This window comes from Heterodontus francisci, chromosome 35 (genome assembly GCF_036365525.1).
Source record: "Heterodontus francisci isolate sHetFra1 chromosome 35, sHetFra1.hap1, whole genome shotgun sequence".
NCBI lineage: Eukaryota > Metazoa > Chordata > Chondrichthyes > Heterodontiformes > Heterodontidae > Heterodontus > Heterodontus francisci.
Window position 1 is genome coordinate 27803039 of NC_090405.1, and position 11595 is coordinate 27814633.

Below are 11595 nucleotides of genomic sequence, written 5' to 3' on the forward strand. Positions count from 1 at the left end.
CCATGACCTTTTGGTCAGCTATGTGGCCTTGTCCAATCCACACCTTCTCCATTGTTATCTCTTGCCCCACCCCCGCCCCACTTGCTTATAACCTTTGACATTTCTAATATTTGTCAGTTCCGAAGGTCACTGACCCGAAACGTTAACATTGCTTCTCTTTCCACAGATGCTGCCAGACCTGCTGAGTATTTCCAGCATTTCTTGTTTTTATTTCAGATTTCCAGCATCCGCAGTATTTTGCTTTTATTTTAGTGGTTGAGACCAGTACTACCGAAGCATTGAAGAGGAAGCTGGATGAACATAGCGAGTGTGGAATAGGGACTTACACAGGCAGAGATGGATGAAGAATGATGGGAGGGGCTTTGAGTGGATCATAAATGCTGACATGAACTGATTGGGCCGAATGGTCTCTTTCTGCGCTGTATAGTCTACGTAATTCTATGAAATATCAGGAAAACACATTGTTCCAAACAGTCACTGAATCAAGCTCTCTCCCCTCTGATGTATGCCCGACATATGCGTCCATCAGACAATCTCCTGCCGAGGTCTGGTGGGGGGAAATCATCAAGTTATGATAATGTTATCAATTCGTCAATAGTGATACCCTCCACATTTCTCGGGCATCCCTGAAGCCACGAGCCTATGCCTAGTGTGGCCACTCCATGGATACTTTCTTTCTAGATCTACAAAATGTAGCCACTGGCGAGAGCCTGGGACAGAGGTGGTTGCTCACTAGTGGGCAAGGCTCACCATTCACTGCTCTGCTGGGAAGCTGTGGACAACAAAACGGCTTTTCTGCTTTCTGTCACCCGTGGCGTGTTGGTGCTAAGTGCCTGTACTTTTACCAGATGTATTTTATTTTGGGTTAGTTCCAGAGTACTTTGCAGGAGTTCAGCGTTGTGGGCCAATTCCCCATTCGCTGAGATGAAGCTTATTTTCTTCGGGACGAGTGAATAATCGATTAGCGATAAGCTGCGGAAATGTGTGTCAGAAGAAATGAACTGTGCTCGCTCCACGACGTCCACCTGGAGGACGTCGGGTAGTGCAGACAGCACGACCTCTCATTCCTTTTTAACAGGATCGAAGAGTTGACTCTCACTCTCTTTGTTACTTCCTTTCTCTCCCTGTATCATTCGCAATTTCAGTACCGCTCTCACTGAGTGGCTCTGCCTCCCCCCGTTGCACTTTCTCTCCCCCTCTGTAATTCTCTCTGCCTCCTTGCTTCCTCTCTATCTGCCTCTCTGCATGTCAGTCCCTCTCTCACTATATGTCCCTTTCCAGCCCTTTCTATCGCTCTTTCTCTCACTCTCTATGTCCTCTCCAGATGTCTATAACCACACCCAGTGGAGTCTCGCCCATATTATTTTCCTGATGCCTTGAGAAATACATGCTGTGATTTCATGAGTTTAGTTTCAGATCTGGTTAGATAGATGTGAAGGTACAAAACATGTAACTTACCAAACATGTTTGTTCAGTAACTAATAATTGTGCGTCTCCATGGACTCCAATAGAGTCACGGGAGGGTTTCGCTCTTCTATTAATTAAGGAATGCTTTAAATGTGTGAATCGACAGTGAGAGCATCGCATCTGGCATGAACAGGGATCAGAGCCTCTACAGGGAGGGAAAGAATGGACAAGACATTGGAACACCAGGTAGAGCTTCAGATAGAACATTTCCTCTATGAGGCACAGAAGATTTACTATCCCATCCTTGCTGCTGCTGGTGTTCCTGGTACGTCTCTGTTTAACGAATTATTAATTACATAACCCATGTTTCACTTTATTACTGTTCTTGCCATTTCCAGTCGCATCTCTTTTCTGCCATTGGTGCTCCAGGTAGGTCTGTCTATCCGGCTGTTAATTATATAAATCTTGTTTCTTTGTATTACTCCTCTCATCATTTTAGATCCAGATATTACTTTAATTCAGTGAACTTCTTTTGCTCTGGGTGTAATGTTACCTTAATTTTCCTTGATTTAGTTATTACACAGTAGCCTATTGTTCTGAGTTCAGTGACCAGCATATCCTCACTTGCACCATTTCTCCAGCTGATAGATTCTTCCAATGTTAAAAGAGTCTGCGAGCCCCAGTACAGATTAAAAATCTGAAATTCGATTCAGCTCGAATCAGATAATCATACCACTTTTAGAAACCCATCTGGCCATATAGATTTCAGATAAAGTTTGGATTATTTCCCTCTAATGACTCAGAATCCAGCCGTACACTCTACTTTCCACAAACTCCTCCTTCACGGCAAATTATTTTTCCTAGATGGTTTGAAATCATAACAAGACAGAATTAACTTCCAAAAATAAGGAGATTTTATCATTGATTTGTCAGTGTTTTAATTTCCACTCATTGTGTTAAAATAATGAATTTCGTCCTGCCTGTCAAAGGTGAAATCTCTCAGTCATTCCAACAGTTAAGTTTCTATCATGTCCTCCTCTCCTTTACTGTAACTATTTCTATCTAATCGGAAGTGCCGTAGTGTGAATATTGGAATCACTTTGGTAGATTATTGTCTTATTGTCTTTGGAAACCGATCCAATTATCACTGAATAACATTAGCCCTCTTAGTGCCATGCGGATAATTTCTCAGAACTCCCCCATCAGCAATATTAATGGGCTATATTAAATTATTGAACATTATTATAGAAAGTATTTGCATTGAAATAATTACATTGAAACATCGGCTTTTGCATGGACAACAAATGGGCTTATGGATCTGGTTATCATAAATAATTAGTTTCTTGGTTCCATTTTCAATAAACAATGGCGTCGTTAGTTGAGTGAGAAAGCACAATGATATCAATGATTTCTGATCCTGATTTATCATTAAACAGTTTTCCCACTCCTTTCCTGGGCTTGTAGCCTTTTGGCAGGATTTCAGATCCATACAGGGACTCCGGTGCTCACAGGGGACATCACAGCCAAGTTTGATCCCGTCGACGCTCCCTGAGCTGCTTCATTCTGCAACTCAGCTCCCGCTTTCTGAGGTGTCTATTCATCTGGGGCAGTGGCGAGAAATGTGTGGCGCTGCATTGGCCGCCTGTTATAAACCCATTTCTGAACTGACAGAATGAAGTCATGTTACTTCAGCACTGTTACACCCGACAAAACCCATCTGCATGGTACATCCACACACACGGGAGCAACCTGATGTCCCCTCATTACAAAGGATCGCCCAGCAGTTCAGATTTAGTCTGATTCTCCCTCTGTAGCACAGGGTCCTTGGGTAATGGTCAGGAGCATGAACCTGGGGTGGTTCCCCCACATGAAAACAGGATTACTATGCCACAATCAGGGACAAGAACCTGGGCTGATACCCTGATATGAACCAGGGCCACTGTTTAACAAGCAGGAACAGGAAACTTCGCTGATTCCCCCACACTAACCCAGAGTTACTGTGTAATGACCGGGGGCAGAAACCTGGGCTGATTCCCTCAGACTAATCTACAGTCACTGAGCTCTGTTATATTTCCCACAACTGAACATACAAACATATGAATTAGGAGCAGGAGTAGGCCACTCGAACCCTCGAGCCTGCTTCGCCATTCAATAAGATCATGGCTGATCTGATTGTAACCTCAACTCCACTATCCCACTGTTCGAGAAAATCCAGATTGTGCCCAATTGTTGAACAAATTCTCCAGACTCAGACGTTGAGAACAAACACTTTATTGCATGATATCATGGGGCAGCACACCTTACCTAAATGCGGTCCAGTGCTACTCCCAAAGAGCTACAGATCGCCGTGGACTTATATAGTATAAAAAAGGCAGAGCTAACAGTTTCACAATTAGATATGCACCCACAAGACTGCCTACGTAACGGTGCACCATGCAGGGTCAGAGGTCAGTGAAACATCAGTTTCAACAATAACAAGCTAGTTCCTTAATTGAATGCCTACTCCAGACACCATATCTGGCCGTAATGTCTGATTGTGGTTAGCTGCTCTGTCTACAATTTATGACCGTTGGTTCTGGTTAGATTAGCTACAAGCTGTGTCCGGTTTTTCTATTTCTACAAAGTTAAGTAATAATTAGCAAAGCTCAGAAAATTCTCCAACAATCCCTCCTTTTATCATACCATGATAACACAATATCATCGTATGTGGAGGGGAGATGTATTTAAAGTAGTCATTGAAGCATAATATCTTTCCGACCATCACGCTGTACCAGCCGCAAGGCCAAGCTAGCAATACATGATTGATTAATCTCAGCTTAAATGTCCCCATAAACTCTGTTCTTAAAATTCTAAAATTCTGTTCTCACAGTCCCCTCTTGACTCTTCTACAACCCTTTTAAGAATCCTTCCCTTGATCCCACCTAGGTGCCTTTATGGTCTCTATTTGTGTAGAAACAGCCTTCAACACCCGGAGGGGTCGCACTCAATACGTCGCCTGCTTATATCACAAGGGGGCAGCGGGAACTATGTAAAGGCATAAGTTTTGCAGGGGCTTCAAATACTTGTTTCAAACATAAAAGGTGGTACACTTGTACATTTACCATCTCAATTAAGCATCACTGTTAAATAATCGATTGTACAAACATAATACAATTTCATAAAGTACATTGATCATTCATTTGCTCACTTTAAGTATATCTGAAAAGGTTATACAATTACCCCTTTTATGGCATAACTAATTGTCCCTCCTTTTACAGAGCAAGTTCGAACACTAATTGCTTTTCGGGTAGCTGTCCAACCTGTGTTCATACATCCTCTTGCATTGCCTAATTAATTTCTTAAATTGCCAAATTAAGTATGTCACATCTAACACCATGATACCCAAAACCACTATCAGGACACGGGAGATAATTCTAAACCAGGGGTGTATCTGCACGTCTGACCCCCAGTTCCATAAGTCCTCCTGCCAGGTAGAATCATTTATCTTGTCAATCTCATCTTGTAGCATCTTCGACTGTTGTTCCAGATTGTAGTACACTACAGCAATGACTTCTAGCTGCTGTCTCTCTTTACCCAAGCGTGTGGGCAATGGCTGAATAGTATGTTCATAGTCCCGGAGGTAATTTGTCAAATCCTCCTTAATACTTTCTGTCACAGTTATCGTTTCTGTCTTTTGTTTATGTATCTCTACCAACTCCATTTTCCCTACTCGGGTTGGTATTTGTGGGTTGAACCAAAATGTACTGTTGCTCACCGGACAAATCCGTTTATGTCCATACTGGTACTCCTTCGCTGTGGTGGTTAAGCAATATCTCCCCTTTCCCATATAGGCCACATGGGTTAGTCCTGACAATGCTTTCCTAGTTTCCATGGTGCAATTTATAGTGGTATTAAATCCACATTTTGATTCTGCCAATTTATCTATAGGATGAGGACATATGATCACCTGGTTTTCCAGACTACACTCAGACAATGGACAATGTAGTTCCAATTACCTCTTTTCCAATTTCCATAACATAGGGTAACATATCATTGTATTTTATGTAATCTTTTTATCATTTTCTCATTACCAAATTCCTGTCTCAACAATTGTTACAGTAATACCTTGTACAACTCTCGGGTCTTCTCAGGGCACCAGTCAGGCAGCTGGATATCTGAGAAAATCAATATTACCGGTACCAACTCAAGCTTTACACTATCATATACAATTTTATTAGTTTTTATTATCGCAAGTCCATTTTCTAGTCCTGTAGTCAAGACCGGGCAAGGGAGACCAGTCACTTGTGGCTGTTGGGTCGTAACCTTACTCGTCGGTAATTCGGATGTGGGGTTAACCGTGGGGGTTGGTGCTTCTTGTCTGTTTAATCTCATAACCAGAAATAGGAACAGTCCTTTTTATTTTAGAGTTTTAATATCTTGCGCTAGGGGAGTTCGAGGATTGTCTGCACTCACTTTTGCTCTGTCTCATGCTTTTCCTGTGTTATTATTCCCAAATAAGAAACGTTTTCCTTCATTATCGGTGCCATTTTCAGTTTAACTTTCACTCTAACCTTCTGAAGGAAGGTGGAATATCGATGGATTATTATAAAATCCCTGGGAGAGACACGTCCAGATGTACTGTTGTCCCTTGAGCGTAAATGCAAATTTATTTTGACACTCTTGTGCCAACTGTATGGACCAGAACCCATTGCTAATGTCCAACACAGTAAACCACTGATTTGTTATTTTCTAAAACTTTGATTGTCCTCTTAAATATCAGATAAATTTCCCTTTTAGTGCTTTAAAATAACCGCTCATATCAATTAAATTTTGTTTATTGATTCCAATTTCTTATGCCCAGACTTGGTTGTACTTTTTGTACGTTAAGGACAGAAGTGTTTGCAACTATCTTTCCTTCTCAAGCATTTTGTCTCATTGATAAAGATGCTATGATATTTGATGTCTGCAATTAAGTTTTAAATTCTCAAAGCTGCTGGATCTCTTGTTGTGGCATCAGTTCTCATGTGGCCTTGGAACCTGCCGTCACCTGCTTAAAAAGAATCCATTGTGGCTCTGCCCCTGAGCCCAATGGGTTAATTTGTCCAATTCTATCTGTCTATTAGAAATGTAAAATTTGGCAATGTCCAATATGTATGAATTTGACTCTCAGCAATGCAAAAAGCTGCGGCAGGTTAAGTTCTTTGTTTGTCTCCAAGGGGGCGGAGCAAAACATTTTCAGCTACGTCACTTTACGAAACCTTTCTTTTCTGATCGAAAAGAACTATCTATTTTAAACCTTTTCAATCCTTTTGGTATCCTTAGGGTTTAAAAACAACAAAATCATGTGTAACATTTTTCAACTTCAAAGGAAAGCATCTCCATCAGGAAAGACAGCAAATTAGATTAAACTCCAATCATTTCCAAACTTTTTGTATCTCTTGTAAGAGGTTCCTAATCCAAGGAATGTTATGACAAAGATGATTCCAATTCCAATTCATTGCAATAATATTTAAAAATCAAAACTGCCGATGTTATATGAGTGAGTCCTCTGTCCGGAACTTAAGACTCCTCCAAAACTCGACATTGTGGTTGCAAATGACATTTCCAGTTCTTCAACTTAAACAGGTCAATTAACCTTAACAGTATTAATTCAATTCAGACTTATTAACTTATAATACTTATTAACTACACATAACAGAACAGAATAGCACGTGCTTATTTTAAAAGATAGGTAAATTACATCATTTTCTTGCTCTTTCTTCAGGCGCCTTTTCAAATAACTGTAATAAAACCAAAAACTAAAGAAAAAGTTATTTAACATTCTTACAACAAAAGACTTAACACTAGGTCCTTACACAAACTTTTAATCTTTTTAAACAGACAGAATCTTTCCTATACCTCCTTTTCATTCCTTTCTTTCTCTTAAAACAATATAACAGTCAGTAAAACATGTCTTCAAATTTAGACTGTAAAATAAAACAATAGCAGAGTTTCCAATTAAAACAATGTTCCAAACCCCAAATTAGATTTCTGCCAGACATCTTCAGACCTTCAAGGCTGAAGCTTGTCCCTCAGAAAATTGTTCATTGCCTTTTCACAGTTGCAAAACTAACTAAAAATAAAACTTTAACTTAAAATATAATTCAATTTTATATCCCATTCCTGGGTGCACAATCTTAAATCGAAATGAACACACTGAACAATCACTTTTCACACTCATTCAATTCCAAACAACTTAATAGACTCATGCTTTTAACATTAAGACCAGACAACAAAGAGTTAACGACAGTCAGTTCGACAGAATACAAGCTGTTCTTCCCAGATATTCATTTCATTCGCGGAAGCTTCCGACATTCTCACAGTCGAATCAAAGACACAGTTACTTGTTTTACTCTAAAACATACCTATCTTTAAAACATATATTTACCGTGGCGCTTCTGCGTCTCCTTCGAGGGGGCAAACGGACGTGGGTCGCCTTTCTCCAGAGGACATGGCTTACTTGTCTCCGGGGGCAACCCTTCCTTCTTGGAAGCCATTGAGTCGACTCTTACTTCTACTTTCTCAAAACCTTCTAAATTTACGAGTTCTTTTCTATGAATCAAGTAGCATTAAAACAAAGGAAAACAAACAAGACACAACAAAACGAATAGACACAAGGATACGAACAGGTGCAGTTAATGTTAAATTCTCAAGGTCAGCTAACCGGCACACCCCTGTCTCTCAGGCCAACGCTCTTTCATTCTCCCTCCATCCCACAGCCTCTCTCTCGAGGGCCAGATTCCGGCTCGTGTACTCAGGAGCAACGATCACGTGCCTGTCGGGTCAATTTGGTAGTTTAGTTTCATCCCCAGTCGTTCACCGTCCCAGACGGTTGTCCTAACTCCTTTTGTCCCACAGCCTCTTTACTCCACCCGGTGGAGGAACAGCTCATGCAAACTCAAATTAGGATAACCAAATTCCCGGAATTTGGTACTACTACTACACTAAATTCGCCACATTTTACTGGATTTTCTACATATCTCCTTTTCAACTTCCCTTCGCGGAATTTTAGATATTTTCTGATCAGGTTTCAGCCAATTCTTCCTTGACCCCTTTAGTCCCCCTCTCCCAGTTATCTGGCCTTCACGTGGGGCCCAGTCGCCCTCTTAATTCTGGCTCAGGCTGGGTGATTGAGACACGAGGGTCGCAGAAAAGTTGACTTACCCCTGCTCCTGTCGATTAGTTTTTTTCACTAGGTTCTTTTGGATCCCGTGAACTCAGGGACCCTACCGACTACACCAAACTGTTAGAGAAAATCCAGATTGTGCCCAATTGTTGAACAAATTCTCCAGACTCAGACGTTGAGAACAAACACTTTATTGCATGATATCATGGGGCAGCACACCTTACCTAAATGCGGTCCAGCGCTACTCCCAAAGAGCTACAGATCGCCGTGGACTTATATAGTATAAAAAAGGCAGAGCTAACAGTTTCACAATTAGATATGCACCCAAAAGACTGCCTACGTAACGGTGCACCTTGCAGGGTCCGAGGTAGGCGAAACATCAGTTTCAACAATAACAAGCTAGTTCCTTAATTGAATGCCTACTCCAGACACCATATCTGGCCGTAATGTCTGATTGTGGTTAGCTGCTCTGTCTACAATTTATGACCATTGGTTGTGGTTAGATTAGCCAAAAGCTGTGTCCTGTTTTTCTATTTCTACAAAGTTAAGTAATAATTAGCAAAGCTCAGAAAATTCTCCAACACCCACCTACACTCGATAACCTTTCACCCCCTTGCTTATCAAGAATCTACCTACCTCTGCCTTAAAAATATTTAAAGACTCTGCTTCCACTGCCTTTTGAGGAAGAGAGTTGCAAAGACTCACAATCTTCTGAGAGAAAAAAATTCTCCACATCTCTGTCTTAAATGGGCAATCCCTTATTTTTAAACAGTAACCCCTAGTTCTAGATTCTGCCACAAGGGGAAACATCCTTTCCACATCCACCCTGTCAAGACTTCTCAGGATCTTATATGTTTCAATCAAATTGCCTCTTATTCTTGTGGTCTTTATTATTTGCTGTAGTACTCACCTCCTTATACTGGAACATATAAGAAATTGTCTGCTCAGCAGAGACCTTTATCTGATCTCTTATAAAATGTATCTGATCATGAGTTATTGCATTCCAAAAATTGATTTCCATTTAATGCTTGATTTGCTTAAATGGTAATCCCTGTACAATCATTTCACTATATCAAAGCATATGGTAACACGTTTGCAAATCACTGTAATTATTCCATCAAACTGGTAACTTTGCCCTCAGCCTGATGTATAATTTTTCTGTTTCTTTCCCTTTCTCATAGTTATCTTGATCACAATAGTGATCCTGTCTCAGGGAAAGTGCAGACTCTCCAAATGTACCACCCGCTACCTCGTGGCTATGGCAGCAGCTGACCTACTGGTCATTATCATCGACCTAATATTGAGGCAAATCCCAATTGTTTATCAGGAACAGTTCTTTTTCGTGTATTCCATTCCTGTGTGTAACATTCATGCCGTCCTACTTTATGCAGCCACAGACTGTTCTGTTTGGTTCACCGTCACTTTCACCTTTGATCGATTTGTGGCCATTTGTTGCCAGAAGTTGAAAACTAAATATTGCACTGCAAAAACGGCAGCTGTGGTTCTGGGAACAGTAACTGTGCTGAGTTGTTTAAAGGACATCACTTGGTATTTTATATTAACATTTATATACTGGCTTACGAACAACCCCTGGTTTTGTGCTGTAACAATCGATGTGCTAGAGTCACCAGTCTGGGGAACTATCGAGTTCCTTCATTTCATTCTAACCCCAGGGGTCCCATTTATTCTAATTCTGATCTTCAATGCTTTGACCGTCAGACACATTTTAGTGACCAGCAGAGGTCGCAGGAGAGTCCGAAGTAACAGCAGTGGGAAGCGTCCCAGAGACCCAGAGATGGACAGCCGAAGGAAATCCATCATTTTGCTATTTGCTATCTCAGCAAATTTCATACTCTTATGGTCAGTCTTCATGGTGGATTCTATATGGACCCGAATGAACTGGTTGGGGTATATGTCTGTACTTCTACCTCACTTTGTACAAGAAATTGGATTCATGCTTGAGCTCTTGAGCTGCTGCACAAACACTTGTATTTATGCCGTGACCCAGACTAAGTTCAGAGAACAGTTGAGCAATGTAGTGAAATATCCCTTTACTCGAATGGTAAAAAAAATTAAATGGTGGGAATAACTGAAGGATTTCCAGCATCAGAACTCAATCCAGTCTCATTTTCTTTATGGCGCACTCTCCCCTGTGGTGCCAGTGAGATATGTTAATATTAAAACACACATTGAGACAGCTTGTACACCATTCCCCGCCACCAGGGATACACTGCAAACTGTAAAATATTCCGACTGACCTCAGGGATATTAACACTCTGGCAGAGAACACAGTTTATTATTGGTAAAAAGTCATAGCTTCAGGCTCTTTATCTGAAAGCACGTAGCTTTTGTAACAATATCAACAAGCTGACGGCTCAAATCGAACTAAACGAATATGATTTGATAGCTATCACAGAGACGTGGTTGCAGGTGACCAGGACTGGAATCTCAATGTTCAAGGATATTTGACGTTCTGAAAGAATAGGCAGAAAGGAAAAGAGGTGGGGTAGCTTTGTTATTAAAGGAAGGGATCAGTGCAGTTGTGAGTAATGATATCGGTGTAATAGATCGTGATGTGGAATCAGTTTGGGTTTTAATAAGGAACAGTAAGGGAAAGAATTCACGGGTGGGAGTGGTCTATAGGCCCCCAAGGAGTTGCCTCTCTGTAGGACAAAGTATCAATCAGGAAATAATGGAGGCGTGTAAGAAGGGCATTACAATTATCATGGGTGATTTTAATCTGCATATAGACTGGACAAATCAAATTGGCAAGGGTAACATGGAAGACGAATTTGTAGAGTGCATCAGGGATTGTTTCTTAAAACTATGTGTTGCAGAATTTACCCAGGAACAGGCTATTTTAGATTTGGTATTGTGAAATGAGGTAGGATTAATAAGAGATCTCGTAGTTAAGGATGCTCTACGGGGAAGCGATCATAACATGGTAGAATTTCAAATTCAGTTTGTTGGTGAGCAACTCGGGTCTCAAACCAGTGTCTTCAACTTAAACAAGCGCAATTACAGAGGTATAAGGAAAGAGTTGT

The 11595-nt window shown here is 40.9% G+C and overlaps 1 protein-coding gene across 1 annotated transcript; it reads left to right on the plus strand.

The window, feature by feature from the left end:
* Positions 1–8869: 8869 nt before the first annotated feature.
* Positions 8870–10640, plus strand: LOC137350414 (probable G-protein coupled receptor 139). The gene is made up of 2 exons (XM_068015077.1): positions 8870–8918; positions 9733–10640. Exons 1-2 carry the CDS (start codon positions 8870–8872, stop codon positions 10638–10640), a joined length of 957 nt encoding a protein of 318 aa, XP_067871178.1.
* Positions 10641–11595: the final 955 nt, after the last annotated feature.